Source organism: Bombina bombina, chromosome 7, assembly GCF_027579735.1.
Source record: "Bombina bombina isolate aBomBom1 chromosome 7, aBomBom1.pri, whole genome shotgun sequence".
In the NCBI taxonomy this organism is placed as follows: domain Eukaryota; kingdom Metazoa; phylum Chordata; class Amphibia; order Anura; family Bombinatoridae; genus Bombina; species Bombina bombina.
The window spans coordinates 240,310,072-240,333,021 of record NC_069505.1 but is presented as its reverse complement, the minus strand read 5'-3'; the positions used below and the strand labels follow the sequence as shown (position 1 = coordinate 240,333,021).

General features: G+C 38.8%; 1 protein-coding gene across 1 annotated transcript in view; it reads right to left on the bottom strand.

Annotated features, from left to right (window-relative positions):
- The window catches only part of RBSN (rabenosyn, RAB effector), a 190,977-nt gene that overhangs the window by 152,940 nt on the left and 15,087 nt on the right, over positions 1-22,950 (bottom strand). Inside the window, exon 2 of the mRNA XM_053689352.1 lies at positions 19,508-20,105. Within this exon, the coding sequence (XP_053545327.1) occupies positions 19,508-20,105 (598 nt within the window). The remainder of the gene's footprint in view (positions 1-19,507; positions 20,106-22,950) is intronic.

Here is a 22,950-nt window from a genome sequence, read left to right as displayed (position 1 = left end):
CACCACTGAACAAGACACACAAGCTGAAACGTCAAGACTGGGCCAAGAAATATCTCAAGACTGATTTTTCTAAGGTTTTATGGACTGATGAAATGAGAGTGAGTCTTGATGGGCCAGATGGATGGGCCCGTGGCTGGATTGGTAAAGGGCAGAGAGCTCCAGTCCGACTCAGACGCCAGCAAGGTGGAGGTGGAGTACTGGTTTGGGCTGGTATCATCAAAGATGAGCTTGTTGGGCCTTTTCGCGTTGAGGATGGAGTCAAGCTCAACTCCCAGTCCTACTGCCAGTTTCTGGAAGACACCTTCTTCAAGCAGTGGTACAGGAAGAAGTCTGCATCCTTCAAGAAAAACATGATTTTCATGCAGGACAATGCTCCATCACACGCGTCCAAGTACTCCACAGCGTGGCTGGCAAGAAAGGGTATAAAAGAAGAAAATCTAATGACATGGCCTCCTTGTTCACCTGATCTGAACCCCATTGAGAACCTGTGGTCCATCATCAAATGTGAGATTTACAAGGAGGGAAAACAGTACACCTCTCTGAACAGTGTCTGGGAGGCTGTAGTTGCTGCTGCACGCAATGTTTATGGTGAACAGATCAAAACACTGACAGAATCCATGGATGGCAGGCTTTTGAGTGTCCTTGCAAAGAAAGGTGGCTATATTGGTCACTGATTTGTTTTTGTTTTGTTTTTGAATGTCAGAAATGTATATTTGTGAATGTTGAGATGTTATATTGGTTTCACTGGTAAAAATAAATAATTGAAATGGGTATATATTTGTTTTTTGTTAAGTTGCCTAATAATTATGCACAGTAATAGTCACCTGCACACACAGATATCCCCCTAAAATAGTTATAACTAAAAACAAACTAAAAACTACTTCCAAAACTATTCAGCTTTGATATTAATGAGTTTTTTGGGTTCATTGAGAACATGGTTGTTGTTCAATAATAAAATTAATCCTCAAAAATACAACTTGCCTAATAATTCTGCACTCCCTGTACGTCAAAATGATAATGAGACAGTATACTTAAGTAAGAGGTTTAATGAGACTATAGGTGATTGAGAGGGATAATGAGACAGTATAGGTGAGTGAGAGGGATAATGAGACAGTATATGTGAGTGAGAGGGATAATGACACAGTATAGGGATAAGTCAGAAGGATTATGAGACAGTATACTTAAGAAAGAGGGATAATGAGACAATATAGGTGAGTGAGAGGGATAATGAGGCAGTATAGGTGAGTGAGAGGGACAATGAGACAGTATAGGGGAATGAGAGGGATAATTAGACATTGGTGAGTGAGAGGGATAATGAGACAGTATAGTTGCGTAAGAGGGATAATGAGACAGTATAGGTGAGTGAAAGGGATGAGACAGTATAGGGGAGTGAGAGGAATGATGAGACACTAGGTGAATGAGTGGGATAATGAGACAGAAAAGTTTATTGAGTGGGAATTTTAGACACTATAGGTGAGTGAGAGGGATAATGAGGCATTATAGGTGAGTGAGAAGGATAATGAGACAGCATCCTAGATTGTGAGGGATAATGAGATAGTATAGGTGAGTGAGAGGAATAATGAGACAGTATAGGTGAGTGAGAGGGATAATAATACAGTATAGGTGAATGAGAAGGATAATGAGACAGTATAAGTGAATGAGAGGAAAACCGAGACAGTATAGGTGAGTAAGATGAAAAATTAGATAGTATAGGTGAGTGAGAGGGATAATGAGACCGTATAGGTGAGTAAGAGGGATAATGAGACAGTATAGGTGAATGAGAGCGATAATGAGACAGTATAAGTGAGTGAGAGGAATAATGATACAGTATAGGTTTGTGAGAGGGATAATGAGACAGTATAGGTGAGTGAGAGGGATAATGAGGCAGTATAGGTGAGTGAGAGGGACTATGAGACAGTATAGGGGAATGAGAGGGATAATTAGACATTATTGGTGAGTGAGAGGGATAATGAGACAGTATAGTTGCGTAAGAGGGATAATGAGACAGTATAGATGAGTGAAAGGGATGAGACAGTATAGGTGAGTGAGAGGAATAATGCGACACTATAGGTGAATGTGTGGGATAATGATACAGAAAAGTTTATTGAGTGGGATTTTGAGACGCTATAGGTGAGTGAGAGGGATTATGAGCCAGTATAGGTGAGTGAGAAGGATAATGAGACAGCATCCTAGATTGTGACAGATAATGAGATAGTATAGGTGAGTGAGAGGAATAATGAGACAGTATAGGTGAGTGAGAGGGATAATGAGACACTATTGGTGAGTGAGAGGGATAATGAGACAGTATAGGTGAATGAGAAGGATAATGGGAGAGTATAAGTGAATGAGAGGAATAATGAGACAGTATAGGTGAGTGAGAGGGATAATGAGACAGTATAGGTGAGTAAGAGGGATAATGAGACAGTATAGGTGAATGAGAGGGATAATGAGACAGTATAAGTGAGTAAGAGGAATAATGATACAGTTTAGGTTTGTGAGAGGGATTATGAGACAGTATAGGTGAGTGAGAGGGATAATGAGGCAGTAAAGTTGCGTGAGAGTGATAATGAGACAGTATAGGTGAGTAAGAGGGATAATGAGACACTAGGTAACTGAGAGGGATAATGAGAGACTATAGTTTAGTAAGAGGTATATTGAGACAGTATAGGTGAGTGAGGGGGATAATGAGACAGTATAGGTGAGTGAGAGGGATAATGAGGCAATATAGGTGAGTGATAGGGGTAATTATTATTATTATCGGTTATTTGTAGAGTGCCAACAGATTCTGCAGCGCTGATAAGACGGTATAGAGGAGTAAGTGGGATAAATAGACAGTATAGGTGACTGAGAGGGATAATGAGACAGAAAAGGTGAATGAGTAGGATATTAAGACACTATAGGTGAGTGATAGGAATAAAGATACAGTATAGGGATAAGTCAGAGGGATAATGAGACAGTATATGTGAGTGAGAGGGATAATGAGACAGTATAGGTGAGTGAGAGGGATAATGAGAAAGTATAGGTGAGAGAGGGATAATGAGGCAGTATAGGTGAGTGATAGGGATAATGAGACAGTATAGAGGAGTGAGAGGGATAATGAGACAGTATAGGTGAGTGAGAGGGATAATGACACAGTATAGGGATAAGTCAGAGGGATTATGAGACAGTATACTTGAGAAAGAGGTATAATGAGACAGTATAGGTGAGTAAGTGGGATAATGAGATAGTATAGGTGAGTGAGAGGAATAATGAGACAGTATAGGTGAGTGAGAGAGATAATGAGACAGTATAGGTGAATGAGCGGGATAATGATATAGGTATAGGTGAGAGGAATAATGAGACAGTATTGGGGAGTGAGAGGGATAATGAGACACTATAGGTGAGTGAGAGGGATGAGACATTATTGGTGAGTGAGGGGGATAATGAGACAGTATAGTTGTGTAAGAGTGATAATGAGACAGTATAGGTGAGTGAAAGGGGTGAGACACTATAGGTGAGTGAGAGGGATAATGAGACACTAGGTGAGTGAGAGGGATAATGAGACGGTATAGGTAAACGAGTGGGATAATGAGACATAAAAGGTTAATGAGTGGGATATTGAGACACTATAGGTGAGTGAGAGAGATAATGAGGCAGTATAGGTGAGTGAGAGGGATAATGAGACAGCATCCTAGATTATGAGGGATAATGAGATAGTATAGGTAAGTGAGAGGGATAATGAGACAGTGTAGGTGAGTGAGATGAATAATGAGACACTATAGTTGAGTAAGAAGGATAATAAGACAGTATAGTTGAGTGTGAGGGATAATGAGACAGCATCCTAGATTATGAGGGATAATGAGATAGTATAGGTAAGTGAGAGGGATAATGGGACATTATAGGTGAGTGAAAGGGATATGAGACTGTATAGGTGAGTTAGAGGGACAATGAGACACTATAGGTGAGTGAGATGGATAATGAGGCAGTATAGGTGAGTGTGAGGGATAATGAGACATTATAGGTGAGACTGATAATGGGACATTATAGGTGTGTGAAAGGGATAATGAGACAGAATAGGTGAGTGTGAGGGATAATGAGACGTTATAGGTGAGTGTGAGGGATAATGGGACATTATAGGTGAGTGAAAGGGATAATACTACAGTATAGGTGAGTGAAAGGGACAATGAGACAGAATAGGTAAATGAGAAGGAATAATGAGATCATATAGGTGAATGAGAAGGGTACTGAGACAGTATAGGTGAGTGGGATAATGAGACACTATAGGTGAATGAGAGTGATAATGAGACAGTATAGTTGAGTAAGTGGTATAATGAGACAATATAGGTAAGTGAGAGGGATAATGAGACAGTGTAAATTAGTGAGAGTGAAAATGAGACAGTATAGTTGAGTAAGAGGTATAATGAGACAATATAGGTAAGTGAGAGATATAATGATACAGTATAGGTGATTGAGAGGAATAATGAGGCAGTATAGGTGAGTGATAGGGATAATGAGACAGTATAGAGGAGTGAGAGGGATAATGAGACAGTATAGGTGAGTGAGAGGGATAATGAGACAGTATAAAGGCGTGAGAGGGATAATGAGACAGTATAGGTGAGTGAGAGGGATAATGTGGAAGTATAGGGATAAGTCAGAGAGATAATGAGGCAGAATATGTGAGTGAGAGGGATAATGATACAGTATAGGGATAAGTCAGGGATAATGAGACAGTATAGGTGAGTGAGAGGGATAATGAGACAGTATAGCTGAGTGAGAGGGATAATGAGACAGTATAAAGGCGTGAGAGGGATAATGAGACAGTATAGGTGAGTGAGAGGGATAATGAGGAAGTATAGGGAAAAGTCAGACGGATAATGAGACAGAATATGTGAGTGAGAGGGATAATGACACAGTATAGGGATAAGTCAGAGGGATAATGAGACAGTATACTTGAAAAAAAGGTATAATACGACAGTATAGGTGAGAGAGAGGGATAATGAGACAGTATAGGCGAGTGAGAGAGAAAATGAGAAAGTATAGGTGAGTGAGAGAGATAATGAGACACTCTAGGTGAGTGAGAGGGATAATAAGACCGTATACTTGAGAAAGAGGTATAATGAGACAGTATAGGTGAGTGAGAGGGATAATGAGACAGTATAGGTGAGTGAGAGGGATAATGGGATAGTGTAGGTGAGTGAGAGGTATAATGAGACAGTATAAGTGAGTGAGAGGGATAATGAGACCATATAGGCGAGTTAGAGGGATAATGAGACACTATAGGTGAGTGAGAGGGATAATGAGACATTATTGGTGAGTGAGAGGGATAATGAGACAGTATAGTTGCGTGAGAGTGATAATGAGACAGTATAGTTGAGTGAAAGGAATGAGACACTATAGGTGAGTGAGAGGGATAATGAGACAGTATAGCTGAGAGGGATAATGAGACAGTATAGGTAAACAAGTGGGATAATGAGACAGAAAAGGTTAATGAGTGGGATATTGAGACACTATAGGTGAGTGAGAAAGATAATGAGGCAGTATAGGTGAGTGAGAGGGATAATGAAACAGCATCCTAGATTGTGAGGGATAATGAGATAGTATAGGTGAGTGAGAGGGATAATGAGACAGTATAGGTGAGTGAGAGGAATAATGAGACACTAGTTGAGTAAGAAAGATAATAAGACAGTGTAGGGGTAAGTGAGAGGGATAATGAGACAGTATACAGGAGTGAAAAGGATAATGAAACAATATAGAAGAGTAAAAGGTATAATGAGACAGAAAATGTGAATGAGTGGGATAATGAGACAGTATAGGTGAGTGATAGTCATAATTAGACAGTATAAGTTCGTGAGAGGCATAATGAGACAGTATAGGTGAATAAGAGAAGTAATGAGACAGTATAGGTGACTGAGAGGGGTAATGAGACAGTATATGTGAGTGAGAGGGATAATGAGACACTATAGGCAACTGAGAGGGATAATGAGACAGTATAGCTGAGTGAGAGGGATATTAAGGCAGTATAGTTGAGTGATAGGGATAATGAGACAGTATAGACAAGTGAGTAAGAGGGATAATGATATAGTATAGGTGAGTGAGAGGGACAATGAGACCGTATCCTAGAGTGAGAGGGATAATGAGACAGTATAGGTGAGTGTGAGGGATAATGAGACATAATAGGTGAGAGGGATAATGGGACATTAAAGGTGAGTGAAAGGGATAATACTACAGTATAGGTGAGTGAAAGGGATAATGAGACAGTATAGGTAAATGAGAAGGAATAATGAGATCATATAGGTGAATGAGAAGGATATTGAGACAGTATAGGTGAGGGGATAATGAGACATTATAGATGAATAAGAGGGATAATGAGACAGTATTGTTGAGTAAATGGTATAATGAGACAATATAGGTAAGTGAGAGGGATAATGAGACAGTATAGTTGAGTAAGAGGTATAATGAAACAGTATAGGTGAGTGAGAGGGATAATGAGACAGTATAGGTGAGTGAGAGGGATAATGAGGCAGTATAGATGAGTGATAGGGATAATGAGACAGTATAGAGGAGTGAGAGGGATAATGAGACAGTATAGAGGAGTGAGAGGGATAATGAGACAGTGTAGGTGAGTGAGAGGGATAATGAGGCAGTGTAGGTGAGTGATAGGGATAATGAGACAGTATAGGTGAGTGAGAGTGATAATGAGGCAGTATAGGTGAGTGCGAGTAATAATGATGCAGTATAGGTGAGTGAGAGGTATAATGAGACTATAGGTAAGTGAGAGGGATAATGAGGCAGTATAGGTGAGTGATAGGGATAATGAGGCAGTATAGGTGAGTGAGAGGGATAATGAGATAGTATAGGTGAGTGAGAGGGATAGAGAGACAGTATAGGTGAGTGACAGGGATAATGAGACAGTATAGAGGAGTGAGAGGGATAGTGAGACAGTATAGGTGAGTGAGAGGGATAGTGAGACACTATAGAGGAGTGAGAGGTATAATGAGACAGTATAGGTGAGTGAGAAGGATAATGAGACAGTATAGGTGAGTGAGAGGGATAGTGAGACAGTATAGGTGAGTGACAGGGATAATGAGACGGTATAGAGGAGTGAGAGGGATAGTGCGACAGTATAGAGGAGTGAGAAGGATAGTGAGACAGTATAGAGGAGTGAGAGGTATAATGAAACAGTATAGGTGAGTGAGAGGGATAATGAGACAGTATAGAGGAGTGAGATGTATAATGAAACAGTATAGGTGAGTGAGAGGGATAATGAGACAGTATAGAGGAGTGAGAGGTATAATGAGACAGTATAGGTGAGTGAGAGGGATAATGAGACAGTATAGAGGAGTGAGAGGGATAATGAGACAGTGTAGGTGAGTGAAATGGATAGTGAGACAGTATAGGTGAGTGAGAGGGATAATGAGGCAGTATAGGTGAGTGAGAGGGATAATGAGACAGTATAGAGGAGTGAGAGGTATAATGAGACAGTATAGGTGAGTGAGAGGGATAATGAGACAGTATAGAGGAGTGAGAGGAATAATGAGACAGTGTAGGTGAGTGAAATGGATAGTGAGATAGTATAGGTGAGTGAGAGGGATAATGAGGCAGTATAGGTGAGTGAGAGGGATAATGAGACAGTATAAAGGAGTGAGAGGGATAATGAGACAGTATAGGTAAATGAGAAGGGATAACGAAAAAGTTTGAGCGGTAAATGCGATTTTGTTTGAGTAATTTAAACAACTCGCAACTTGTAATATGGATTTGAGAGTAAATAACACAGCGATCTCACGATCGCATTTACGCTCCTTGCACTAACGATAGCTGTCCACTCATCATTTGGCCCTTATTGTTTTATTCAATAATTACAGAGTAAATATTCTCAATGTATACTACAATGGTTCTACCTTAGATGACAAAAGTCAATGAGACCTAAGGTCTGTTTTATCAAATGTGGTTTCTGAATGTAATATGTTTCTCTTTCACTCCATCTGCATCATTTTCTGCCCCACCAACCAGACCGTGTAGGGTATGTGATGTGCAGTGAGAAGGTTAATTCCATGGGAAGTGTGTAGTGGGAGGGAGCATTTAGTGTGACTGGTGCACGGAGCTCCTTTGGCTTTGATCATCCTGGATATTTCAAGTACCTGCTGCTTTCAGTGTGGAATCGAAGATTTAATGCACATCGTTTGAAGATTTCCTCTCAGCCTGCTAATTGGCCAAGTCACTGACAATAATTGATTGGGCATCTAATTAGGGTCTCATGGATAGAATGAGGAAGACATGAATGTGTAATGCTCCCTTGTGGCCTCACTTTCAGATTAATGCAGCATAGAATTTTCATAAAGTAACCCCCTCACTGCTGCTGGCACAAGAGTAAAAGTGAACTCCAAATGTTTCATGACAAAGTATTATTTACTCCAAAAATGTAAAGGTTGTGTATTATAGGGAAAAAATATCAGTAAAAGAAATATAAATAACTATTTCATATTATCTGTTTAGCCTTTGTGCTACTTCAAGTACCTGCCTGAATTATTGGACCAGTCACTACAGTGTAATGATTGACATATTGTATGTGATTGACATTGTATGTGATTGACATATTGTATGTGATTGACATTGTATGTGATTGACATATTGTATGAACGAATCCCTCTATGTAAATTTTTACGTTTAGCGCAGGTGTTGCATTGGGGAAGAGCAGATGTTCTTAAGCTGTTTGAGGAGGTGGTGCTTATTAAAAAAAACTCACTCGTCGAAGTTTCATGAAGTTGCTTTTACAATGGTTCAAATTATGAGTCTGTCCACAGGACCTAGAAGACACTATAGCCTTCCTACACTTACCAGATGGATTATAATCAAGTCTCCATTTGTTATCCATAGAATAATCCATTAATCTAATCGTTTTCAAATAAATTTGGCTCACAGATGCACTGCCCTATAACTTACATTTCACAAAGGTATTACAGTCAGAAAATTATTTTTTTGCCTGTTTTTAAAAAAAAATTTTGTTTGTTTTTTACATTTCACACATTAGTGATTTCTTTTCTCTGTTTCATGTGGGTATTTTTTAGCTGTTTGTGCAGTTTTTTTTCCAATTGTAAAGGTCCTGCACATGCTAATAAACCAAGTGCGCGATCCGATATACGGCGCAGGTTTCGGCGCAAGCGTGGAAACCTGCGCCACCCGTAGTTTCAGCTCGCAACTCGAGCGATCACATATACGGCGCCATCAGATGCTAAAGTGCCGTAAGTCTGACAAACTAGTGATCTCCAGAAATCTGCGTAAGTACAAATTTCTGGAGTCGCCAGTGACTTACGGCACTTTAGAAACTGCCACCACCTACAAAACCTTACTAAAGTATTAAATCTCCCGTACTGTCTAACACGCCTCCCAAAAATAACCCGACACGTATACCCCTCTATCCGCAATCCCCCCTCTCACTCCTAATAATAAATATATTAACCTCTAAACCGCCGCTCCCGGACCCCGCCGCCAGCTACATATGTTTTACCCCCTAATCTGGCCCCCCTACACCGCCGCCAGCTACATTAAAATTATTACCCCCTAATGTGAGCCCCCTACTCCGCCGCCACCTATTTAAACTATATTAACCCCTAATGTGAGCCCCCTACTTAAACTATATTAACCCCTAATCTGACCCCCTTACACCGCCGCCACCTATATTAAATTTATTAACCCCTAAAATACTAAAATTTCCCTACCCTAAACTAAATTACAAATAGCCCTGAAAAGGGCCTTTTGCGGGGCATTGCCCCAAAGTAACCAGCTCTATTACCAGCCCTTAAAAGGGCCTTTTGCGGGGCATTGTCCCAAAGTAATCAGCTCTTTTACCTGTAATCTAATCCCCCTACACCGCCGCCACCTATATTAAATGTATTAACTCCTAATCTAATCCCCCTACACCGCCGCAACCTATATTAAATATATTAACCCCTAATCTGACCCCCCTACACCGCCGCCACCTATATTAACTATATTAACCCTAATTATATTAGGGTTAATATAGTTAATATAGTTATATATATTAACTATATTAACCCTATCTAACTCTAACACCCCTAACTTCATTATTATTAAAATACATCTAAATAATATTAATAATATTAACTAAATTATTCCTATTTAAAACTAAATACTTAACCTATAAAATAAACCCTAAGGCCTAGATTTAGAGTTGGGCGGTAGCCGTGAAAACCAGCGTTAGAGGGTCCTAACGCTGGTTTTTACCGCCCTCTGGTATTTAGAGTCAGTCAGGAAAGGGTCTAACGCTCACTTTCCAGCCGCGACTTTTCCATACCGCAGATCCCCTTACGTCAATTGCGTATCCTATCTTTTCAATGGGATCTTTCTAACGCCGGTATTTAGAGTCGTGGCTGAAGTGAGCGTTAGAAATCTAACGACAAAACTCCAGCCGCAGAAAAAAGTCAGTAGTTAAGAGCTTTCTGGGCTAACGCCGGTTTATAAAGCTCTTAACTACTGTGCTCTAAAGTACACTAACACCCATAAACTACCTATGTACCCCTAAACCGAGGTCCCCCCACATCGCCGCCACTCTATTAAAATTTTTTAACCCCTAATCTGCCGACCGCACGCCGCTGCCACCTACGTTATCCCTATGAACCCCTAATCTGCTGCCCCTAACACCACCGACCCCTATATTATATTTATTAACCCCTAATCTGCCCCCCTCAACGTCGCCTCCACCTGCCTACACTTATTAACCCCTAATCTGCCGACCGGACCGCGCCACTATTATAATAAAGTTATTAACCCCTAATCCGCCCCGCAAAGGGCCCTTTTAAGGGCTGGTAAGGTAAAAGAGCTTTGAACTTTTTTAATTTAGAATAGGGTAGGGCATTTTTTTATTTTGGGGGGCTTTGTTATTTTATTAGGGGGCTTAGAGTAGGTTTATTTAGTTTAAAATTGTTGTAATATTTTTCTAATGTTTGTAAATATTTTTTTATTTTTTGTAACTTAGTTCTTTTTTATTTTTTGTACTTTAGTTAGTTTATTTCATTGTATTTATTTGTATTTAATTAATTTATTGATAGTGTAGTGTTAGGTTTAATTGTTGATAATTGTAGGTATTTTAGTTAATTAATTTATTGATAGTGTAGTGTTAGGTTTAATTGTAACTTAGGTTAGGATTTATTTTACAGGTAATTTTGTAATTATTTTAACTATTTTAGCTATTAAATAGTTCTTAACTATTTAATACCTATTGTACCTGGTTAAAATAAATACAAAGTTATCTGTAAAATAAATATAAATCCTAAAATAGCTATAATATAATTATAATTTATATTGTAGCTATATTAGGGTTTATTTTACAGGTAAGTATTTAGCTTTAAATAGGAATAATTTATTTAATAAGAGTTAATTTATTTCGTTAGATTTAAATTATATTTAACTTAGGGGGGTGTTAGTGTTAGGGTTAGACTTAGCTTTAGGGGTTAATCCATTTATTACAGTAGCGGCGAGATTCGGTCGGCAGATTAGGGGTTAATAATTGAAGTTAGGTGTCGGCGATGTTAGGGAGGGCAGATTAGGGGTTAATACTATTTATTATAGGGTTATTGAGGCGGGAGTGAGGCGGATTAGGAGTTAATAACTTTATTATAGTAGCGGTGCGGTCCGCTCGGCAGATTAGGGGTTAATAAGTTTAGGCAGGTGGAGGCGACGTTGAGGGGGGCAGATTAGGGGTTAATAAATATAATATAGGGGTCGACGGTGTTAGGCGCAGCAGATTAGGGGTACATAGCTATAATGTAGGTGGCAGCGGTGTACGGAGCGGCAGATTAGGGGTTAATAATAATATGCAGTTGTCAGCGATAGCGGGGGCGGCAGATTAGGGGTTAATAAGTGTAAGGTTAGGGGTGTTTAGACTCGGGGTACATGTTAGAGTGTTAGGTGCAGACGTAGGAAGTGTTTCCCCATAGGAAACAATGGGGCTGCGTTAGGAGCTGAACGCGGCTTTTTTGCAGGTGTTAGGTTTTTTTTTAGCTCAAACAGCCCCATTGTTTTCTATGGGGGAATCGTGCACGAGCACGTTTTTGAAGCTGGCCGCGTCGGTAAGCACCGCTGGTATAGAGAGTTGCAGTGGTGTTAAATTATGCTCTACGCTCCTTTTTTGGAGCCTAACGCAGCCATTCTGTGAACTCTAAATACCAGCGGTATTTAAAAGGTGCGGCCAGAAAAAAGCACGCGTAGCTAACGCACCCCTTTGGCCGCAAAACTCTAAATCTAGGCGTAAGATAGCTACAATATAATTAATAATTACAATGTAGCTATTTTAGGGTTTATATTTATTTTACAGGTAACTTGGTATTTATTTTAACTAGGTACAATAGCTATTAAATAGTTAATAACTATTTAATAGCTACCTAGTTAAAATTATTACCAAATTACCTGTAAAATAAATCCTAACCTAAGTTACAAATACACCTACACTATCAATAAATTAATTAAACTACAAATATCTAAACTAAAATACAATTAAATAAACTAAACTAAATTACAAAAAATAAAAAAAGATTACAAGAATTTTAAGATAATTACACCTAATCTAAGCCCCCTAATAAAATAATAAAGCCCCCCAAAATAAAAAAAATCCCTAACCTATTCTAAAGTACAAAGTAATCAGCTCTTTTACCAGCCCTTAAAAGGGCTTTTTGCGGGGCATTGCCCCAAAGTAATCAGCTCTTTTACCTGTAAAAAAAAAATAGAATACCCCCCCAACATTACAACCCACCACCCACATACCCCTATTCTAACCCACCCAAACCCCCTTAAAAAAACCTATCACTAACCCCCTGAAGATCTCCCTACCTTGAGTCGTCTTCACCCAGCCGCGCCGAAGTCTGTTCCGATCAGCCAATAGAATGCAAGCTCAATCCGATTGGCTGATCCAATCAGCCAATTAGATTGAACTTCAATCCGATTGGCTGATTCAATCAGCCAATTGGATTTTTCCTACCTTAATTCCGATTGGCTGATAGAATCCTATCAGCCAATCGGAATTTGAGGGACGCCATCTTGGATGACGTCATTTAAAGGAACCTTCATTCGTCGTTAGTCCGTCGGGCCAGCTGGATGTTCCGCGTAGGAGGTCTGAAGATGGAGCCGGAAGAAAGAAGATAGAAGATGCCGCTTGGAGGAAGACATCGGCCGGATGGAAGACCTCTTCTTTGCCGCTTGGATGAAGACATCGCCCGGATGGAAGACCTCTTCTTTGCCGCTTGGATGAAGATATCGCCCGGATGGAAGACCTCTTCTTTGCCGCTTGGATGAAGACATCGCCCGGATTGGATGAAGACTTTGGCTCGGCTGGGTGAAGACGACTCAAGGTAGGGAGATCTTCAGGGGGTTAGTGATAGGTTTTTTTAAGGGGGGTTTGGGTGGGTTAGAATGGGGTATGTGGGTGGTGGGTTGTAATGTTGGGGGGGTATTCTATTTTTTTTTAAAGGTAAAAGAGCTGATTACTTTGGGGCAATGCCCCGCAAAAAGCCCTTTTAAGGGCTGGTAAAAGAGATGATTACTTTGTACTTTAGAATAGGGTAGGGAATTTTTTTATTTTGGGGGCTTTATTATTTTATTAGGGGGCTTAGATTAGGTGTAATTAGCTTACAATTCTTGTAATCTTTTTTTATTTTTTGTAATTTAGTTTAGTGTATTTAATTATATTTTAGTTTAGATAATTGTAGTTTATTTAATTTATTGATAGTGTATGTGTATTTGTAACTTAGGTTAGGATTTAATTTACAGGTAAATTGGTAATTATTTTAACTAGGTAGCTATTAAATAGTTATTAACTATTTAATAGCTATTGTACCTAGTTAAAATAAATACCAAGTTACCTGTAAAATAAATATAAACCCTAAAATAGCTACAATGTAATTATTAATTATATTGTAGCTATCTTAGGGTTTATTTTATAGGTAAGTATTTAGTTTTAAATAGGAATAATTTAGTTAATATTATTAATATTATTTAGATTTATTTTAATAATAATTAAGTTAGGGGTGTTAGAGTTAGATAGGATTAATATAGTTAATATATATAATATAATAACTATATTAACTATATTAACCCTAATATAATTAGGGTTAATATAGTTAATATAGGTGGTGGCGGTGTAGGGGGGTCAGATTAGGGTTTAATATATTTAATATAGGTTGCGGCGGTGTAGGGGGATTAGATTAGGGTTTAATACATTTAATATAGGTGGCGGTGGTGTAGGGGGATTAGATTAGGGGGTAATGTAGTTAAAATAGGTGGCGGCGGTGTAGGGGGATCATATTAGGGGGTAATATAGTTAATATAGGTGGCGGCGGGGTAGGGGACTCACATTAGGGGGTAATAATTTTAATATAGATGGCGGCGGTGTAGGGGGATTACATTAGGGGTTAATAATTTTAATGTAGGTGGCGGCGGTGTAGGGGGATCTCATTAGGGGGGTTAGACATTTAATGTAGGTGGCGGCGGGGTCCGGGATCGGCGGTTTAGGGGTTAAACACTTTATTAGGGATGCGGCGGGGGATCGCGGTTGACAGGTAGATAGACACTGCGCATGCGTTAGGTGTTAGGTTTTATTTTGCAGCCAGTTTAGGGAGTTACGGGGCTCCAATACTCAGCGTAAGGCTTTACTACGCCTGCAATTTGTGGCGAGGTGAAAATGGAGTAAGATTTCTCCATTTTCGCCACGTAAGTCCTTACGCTGTATATTGGATACCAAACTGCGCTGGTTTGGTATACCTGTCTATGGGCCAAAAAACTACGGCCGAAGGCAGAAATATACGAGCGTAACTTCTAGGTTACGCCGTATATAGGATACCAAACCAGCGCAAAATTTGGTGTCGACGGCTTTTGCGGGTGACGCTGCATATCGGATCGGGCCCCAAATTGTTACCCTATATTAAAAGTTAACAAATAAACGGCTAGATTACAAGTTGTGTGTTATGCGTGAAAAAGTCTCATAGCGCTGCATTTTCCCTACTGCTGGTATTACGAGTTTCCGTAATGCAACAAAAATCACCATCTCCGCTCAAATCCATAACGTAAACCCAGACCCAGTAGTTAATCATATACCACTAACAAAAACATCCACAAATCACTTCAAAAACATTACACAAAGTACACTTACACTCATAAAAACACTACACAATATTTATTTTTTAGATTTTACATTTTCATGTCAAAATAGAACGGATCAAAGTTACGAGAGCTCAGGTGTTTGAAAAAAAAAATGCACACAAAACCATTTTCCATTGACTTACATAGACAGACAGGAACATACACTCATATAGCTACATCTAACTACAAATATTATCACATACATATGCAAATCGATAGATACAAACAATATACAGCACATTAGCTACACAAAACATTTTTTTATTAGAAAATAAACACGATTTAGCTACTTTTTCACAACAGAACATGACATCACTCACTTTACGCTCAAAACAAGTGTTGGATTTTATTTCTCAACAAATTTTTCAACTCCATTGACTTCTATGGGGAAGACGTGCTCATGCACGCGACTGGCAGATTTACCTAACGCATGCAAAATGCGTAGACTTGAAAACTCACAATACCAACATTACAATTGTGGTAATAACTCATTCTTTCTTGCGTTAGTCCCGCTATGACAAATAGATCAAGAAATTACTATTTCCCTATGGAGTTATGGCTTTTACTTGTGTGAAATTCACTACAACATCAAATTCTTAAAGGAAATTACATTACATCAACTAAAAATTACCATCACCAATACGAAATCGGTTTTAAAAATTACATCATATTTAAATGGACAGAAAAATAATTTTTACATTTCATTATTCACAAACAGTAGCCAATTGTAAACACGTCTCATTTACCTCTATTATAGCATTTCATTTATTCAACTCATATGCTTGGATGTACAGCATATCTACATAAGCTCACCAGATGATGATTGGTGGATGCACATACATGACTTTGGCCATTCACTCATACATGTGCATTGATATTCTGACCAAAAAACCCATATAAACAATGATCACATTTACATCATACAACTACATTGGAAGGTTGCTTAAATGGACATGACACCCACATTTTTTCTTTTATGATTTAGAAGAGAATGCAATTTTAAACATCTTTCTAATTTACTTCTATTATCTAATTTGTTTTATTCTCTTGATATTCTTTGCTGAAAAGCATATCTAGATATGCTCAGTAGCTGCTGATTGGTTGCTGCACATAGAAGCCTTGTGTGATTGGCTCACCTTGTGCATTGCTTTTTCTTCAACTAAGGATATCTAAAAAATGAAGCAAAATAAATAATGGAAGTAAATTGTAATGTTTTTTAAATTTCTATTCTCTATCTGAATCATGAAAGAAAGATTTTGGGTTTAGTGGCCCTTTAACATTGGATTCTCTCTCGGAATCACAAAACATTAATTATGGATTTAGTGTCCCTTTAACATCACGATTTACTCATAATATACCATTAGGAATTACGTACAATAAGAACATCATTAGAACAGATTACAGCTGTCACTTTTTTTGGAAGGAACAACAATGCTATACTGCTTTATATAAGTCAGCATATGGGGGAGAAAATCACCATACATATGTATATGTACATAACACGCATCACACAACAGCAAAGCACACATTTATATTTTAATCAGCACACAATAACAATGTTGTAAAATACAACAACAGAACGAGGATTTGCTAACTAGACAGGCAGGTTGGTAATATGATGACGTCATTATAAGCTTCAACCATACAGATTACACCATTAGGACTGTACCGCCCCTTTCAGAAGTTTCTCACTCAATACTACAATACTACATATACGTAAATGAGAGTTTGGAAGATCTTCATTATTATAGCGATTTTAATGGGACGTGTACAATATTGACATTTCGCAAATCACTTTTATATAGAATATTACAGATGTAAGCAGTTATTTTATCGTTTTAAAACAATATTGCAGCAACATTGATCGATCAATATATATATATATATATATATATATATATATATATATATATATATATATATATACAGTATGTACTGCATAAATTAATATTGCATCCATATATGAAGTTGTAATAGTATGTACTGCATAAATTAATATTGCATCCATATATGAAGTTGTTTTGATATAAAAATGCTTTGACCATTTGTAAATGACTGAGGTGGGTGACACAGTCCTCCTTTACTGATTAAGATACACTTCTAACAAACCTGATGTATGAGAGTTCAAAGCGGACATTTGTTAAGATAGTGAAGATGGAGATCTTCAAAGGAATTGCATTTAAAGACTTCCTGCATTGGGCAATGTGTAATAAAATTACCTAGATCAGGATGCCCCCTGTGGACTGCAGTCCTAAAGACTGAAGTGTAGCAGAATCTTCAGGATGGACAGCAAATGTAAATACTTCCCATCTAAGTGTTAATTACTCCATACTGAGTTTCAATATACAAACCCCCAGACTTTTTAAGGGTAACAAAAGGAGAAATATTTTAATCTCTTGGAAGCTGAATCAGCATAAGAGTTTGAAATGTAAAAGTTTAAATTAGATAACATTCATATAGGTTATAGTAATTTATACTCTATAAATGTACATTCATAGATATATTGTATATATATGTAAGTATAGGAGATGTGTCCAAGGTCTAACACCAATATGAAGTGATATCCACAGATATGCAATGTAATGCATATATATATATATATATATATATATATATATATATATATATATATATATATATATATATATATATATATATATATAGATTGATTGATTGATTGATTGGAGTAGCCGTGTTAGTCCAAAGATTTAGATATCAAAATAACAAGAGTATTGCATTGAGCAATGATACTTTTTTATTGGACTAACTATACATTTATAAGCTGACAAGCTTTCGGAAGAGTTCCTTCCTTTATCAAGTCTGAAGCAATACTGACCAATTCAATGGAATTTACAGATTATATCTTAAAACACAGAATAGCTAAGAAGACAAAAAGTGCAGGGAGAGCAGGAGGTGTCGTAAAAATCATGAGGGGGGCTTAGGTAACAGGCAGGCAGTGTCCAGTGTAGGAGAACAGACAGGGGAAATATATAGCTTTACATAGAGCATATACTGACATAAAGTTATATATCAACATTGAATCAATATCTATAAAGATGTGAAATTGTATATACAGGGGGAATACAAAAGTTAAAAAAAGACAAAAGTGTGGACATAGGCTTACCTGTGTACCTATGTATAAAGAATGTGGAATATACAATGTAATTGACTAAATGAAAGTACATTACAGAAAATTTTGATAATGTGTTAAGAATCCAGAGTCCGCATTTAGTCCAGAATTAAACAAGTTGAAGTGCATTATCATTTTCATTTCAAAGGTTTTTCTTTCCATGATGTTTTTGAAGTTGCCTCTGAGAATTTTGATTTTGAGGTTTTGGATAGAGTGGTCAGGTTGGGTGAAATGGTGACCAACAGGGGTGCAGTATTTTGTTTCACAGTGGTTTTTGATTGAGTGTCTGTGTAAGTTCATCCGAAGGGGCAGTTTTTGGCTTGTTTCTCCAATATAGCATCCCACTTCACATGCAGTGCAATGTATCATGTATACCACATTTGCAGATATACATGAATATGCCCCTTTAATGTTATAGGATTTATTATTGTGATTTGCTGTGCTGCTTTCACAAATGTGTTGACACAGTTTGCAGAGAGCTTTATAGCAGCACTTGGTTCCATTCTGAGTGTTCTTTTTCTCAATGAGTAGCTTCCTATGTACCAGTTCCTGCTTTAGGTTAGGTGGTTGTCTGTATGCCAGGATTGGGGGTTTTGGAAAGATTTTTTTGAGTGTGGGATTCTCTAAGAGTAGTGGCTGTAATTCTTTTATGATTTTTTGTATCCCTTCAACAGCAGGGTCCCTGTACAGAAATATTCCACATAAAGATGGTATTGATGCCTGCTTAAACTTTCTTTCCTCTGACAGCCCTAACCAGACATATAGTGCTTCTACAGTCAGTAAACTTACATAATTTATACTTACTCACAATTATTTCATCTTCAACCACTCCATCTACTTACAAACCATGGGAACAGCCATGGGCACCAAAATGGCACCACAGTACGCAAACCTCTTCATAGCTGACTTAGAACAGAGATTCCTAGTCACTCACCCTCACAAACCCTTCAAATACTTTCGCTATATAGATGATATTTTCATCATATGGACAGAAGGAGAAAAAAACCTTGAACATTTTCATAAATCATTTAATCTATTTCATGCATCAATCAAGCTTAAAATGAACTTTTCTAGAGACTGTGTCAGCTTCCTGGATACAACAATATCCATCACAAATGGCAAACTGCACTCATCTGTATACAGGAAACCAACAGATAGATGCAGCTACCTCCACAGCTCCAGCTCCCACCCCAATCACATAAAAAAAAACATAATGCATGAGTCTGTCTTTGAAGAGAAAACTATGGAAACAAACTATAACGTCTCTTGGCTTCTCCTGTGAGACAGTTCTAGGGCGCAAGGCTCTATGAGCTCTTTCCATGGTGTCAATCAGCCCTTCCGTTGGACCAAGGAGGTCTTTAAAAAGATCTTTTAGGAAGTTTTGCAACTCGGCCGGTTGAATGTCTTCTGGTATTCCTCGAAACCTGACATTATTTCTGCGAGCTCTGTCTTCCACATCTGCAAGCTTAAACTCCAGCTGGTTGATCTGTTCAGCTAGGGATTCCGAATAAGTCAGTAAGTTTGTTTGGTCGGTGGCGATATCATCTTGTTTTCTTTCCAGGGAGTCCACCCTATCCCCGATCTCTGACATTTCCTTACGGAGTTCAGCGTGGTTACGCTGGATCTCTTTGGTTATGGAGTAAGTTTGGTTTGCAAGCAGTTTTTTAAGGGTGGCTTCCGTGATGAAGTGTTGTGGTCTGGCAGATGACATATGGTCCGGCTGAGACCCCTCCCCCAATGACTCAGAATCGCTCTGACCCTCATTGGATTCTCCAGGCTGCTCCTTAGACGATTGCGTGAAGTGGTCCAGGACCGTTTTTTTACAGATCCTGGGGTTTTCAGATGTCTTCTGGAAGTATGAGGCATTTTCGTGTGAAGAGTGGGTATCTTAAACTGAACAGCTGAACTTAGATTAGAGGTTGTTAAAGAGGTGTTGAAACCCTAATGGTTGACAGGGTAAAAAGGAAAAAATTCACATATACATTGATATTACTATACGGAGCAGGGCCAGACGCCTACCTGAAACCTCTATCTCCCCATGGCGACACTTATGAGCAGGATTCTACCCTTCAGATCTTAATGTCTGTCTGAAAGTACCGACTCAGGCGGAGAGAGAGGTCAGGCAGGGACCATATACAATTTAAGATACAATAACAATGAAGTATCCAGGAATATTTAGTGAAAAGTGCCCCCTTCGGACTCAGGGAAGAGGGGATATGACCCGAGGGAAGGGGAAAAGGAAGGTGGAAGTGACCAGCCCACGTGAGCGGGCCGGAAAGGGAGAGTCCCAAGGGGGTTTCAAAAAGAGAAAAGTTAAGTGAGACACAGCTTAGTAAGGTATGAATGGACTATTAGTACTCAGCCATGAGAAGGACCTGCAATAAATTGAAGTTATTAGGCAAACAATGAAATGACACAACACTCCACTTTGGGCTTAGGCCCAAAGAAACATAAGCTGACGCAGCAGAAATATTTTAACAAAACGGTAAAGACCACTGGTGTAAAAGGACAGGGCGACAGTATAGCCCCCCAGGGCTTGCAGCAGAATTAGTGAGTTGCAGTCTAAGTGGTGGGTATTGAGTGGGGGTGGATTATGTCTTAAGGTGCAGCCTTAAGTTATAGACAGGTCAGCAAACAGTCCCTTACCCCTGATTTCAATGATCCAGGTTCCTGCAGTATGCTCCAGCGAGTGCTGTCCCTGTGTCACCCACTTGGTAGCTGCTTGAGCTTATGCAAAGGCTACTCCAATATACTCTCCCCAGGGAAGTTGCCCTCACAGGGCGATCACGGGCAGGGAAAGTGGGATATGACCCGCTGTCACTGCGGACAGCAGGAAAAGAGAGGGGAGAGTATAGTCAGGAGCTGGGGTCAGCTGGTGGTCTGCGAGGGCAGGAGGCAACCAGGGTAAGGTATTCCTAGGAGGAAGCAGTGTAATGTTCACTGAGCCTTTAACTGTGGAGCAGTAACCCACCAGGAGGGGTTAGGATATCTGGCAGCATAAATTGAAAGGGTACTCAATCCCTTATGGATTGCAGACAGGGCAATGGCTGTAGAAGGCCTTCCATAGGCTATGCAGAGTTTGAGAAAGTATGAGTGCAGTTGAATGTAGCTCCAATAGGAAGGGTACAGAAAGATGGATTCAGTATGTATTTGCGCACTCATAGACAAATTAAGTGAGAAAAAAGAGTTCAGTATCTCTCCCTCCTATCTTGCCACGAAACAACCAGGACTTAGGCAGCAGTTAGGGGTGATATGGGTGCTGTGAGGTGGGCTGGTGCTGTGGTCCCTAGGTACACCTAATGTCCTTTATTTAAGTTTGTGGCCCTTAAAGTGGGAGAGAGTGTCACTTTAATGTATGCAGGGAAGAGCCGGGTTTGGCGCAGTTCTATGTGAGGCTGGCGTGGGGGAAGACAAAATGGCGATTTTTCGCGCCACACTGCTCTGGAGCCCTAAAATCTGGAATCACTTACCAGCTCAGCTTCATGCTGTGTCCTTGATTAGGATCGATCACCTTGCCCCCAACTTCACTCAGGATCAAAATAAAAAAAGCCCCCCAAATTAAAAAAACCCTAGCCTAAACTAACCTACCAATAGCCCTTAAAAGGGCCTTTTGCGGGGCATTGCCCCAAAGTAATCAGCTCTTTTACCTGTAAAAAAAATACAAACAACCCCCCAACAGTAAAACCCATCACCCACACAACCAACCCCCCAAATAAAATACTATCTAAAAATCCTAAGCTCCCCATTGCTCTGAAAAGGGCATTTGGTTGGGCATTGCCCTTAAAAGGGCAGTTAGCTCTTTTGCAGGCCGCAACCCTAACCTAAAAATAAAACCCACCCAATACACCCTTAAAAATACCTAACACTAACCCCCTGAAGATCGACTTACCAGGAGAAGTCTTCTCCTGGTAAGTCGATCTTCAGGGGGTTAGTGTTAGGTTTTTTTAAGGGTGTATTGGGTGGGTTTTATTTTTGCTTAGGTTTTTTTAGATAGTATTTTATTTGGGGGGTTGTCTGTGTGTGTGGTGGGATTTACTGTTGGGGGGTTGTTTGTATTTTTTTTTTACGTAAAAGAGCTGATTACTTTGGGGCAATGCCCCGCAAAAGGCCCTTTTAAGGGCTATTGGTAGTTTAGTTTAGGCTAGGTTTTTTTTTTGGGGGGGGGGGGGCTTTTTTTATTTTGATAGGAATTAGGTGTAATTAGTTTAAATATCTGTAATCTGTTTATTATTTTCTGTAATTTAGTGGGGGGTTTTGTACTTTAGCTAATTTAATTTAATTTAGTTAATTGTATTTAATTTAGTTAATTTATTTAATTATAGTGTAGTGTTAGGTGTTAGTGCAACTTAGGTTAGGTTTTATTTTACAGGTACTTTTGTATTTATTTTAGCTAGGTAGTTATTAAATAGTTAATAACTATTTAATAACTATTCTACCTAGTTAAAATAAATACAAACTTGCCTGTAAAATAAATATAAAACCTAAGATAGCTACAATGTAACTATTAGTTATATTGTAGCTAGCTTAGGGTTTATTTTATAGGTAAGTATTTAGTTTTAAATAGGAATAATTTAGTTAATTATAGTAGTTTTATTTAGATTTATTTTAATTATATTTAAGTTAGGGAGTGTTAGGGTTAGACTTAGATTTAGGGGTTCATACATTTAGTATAGTGACTGCGATGTTGGGGGAGG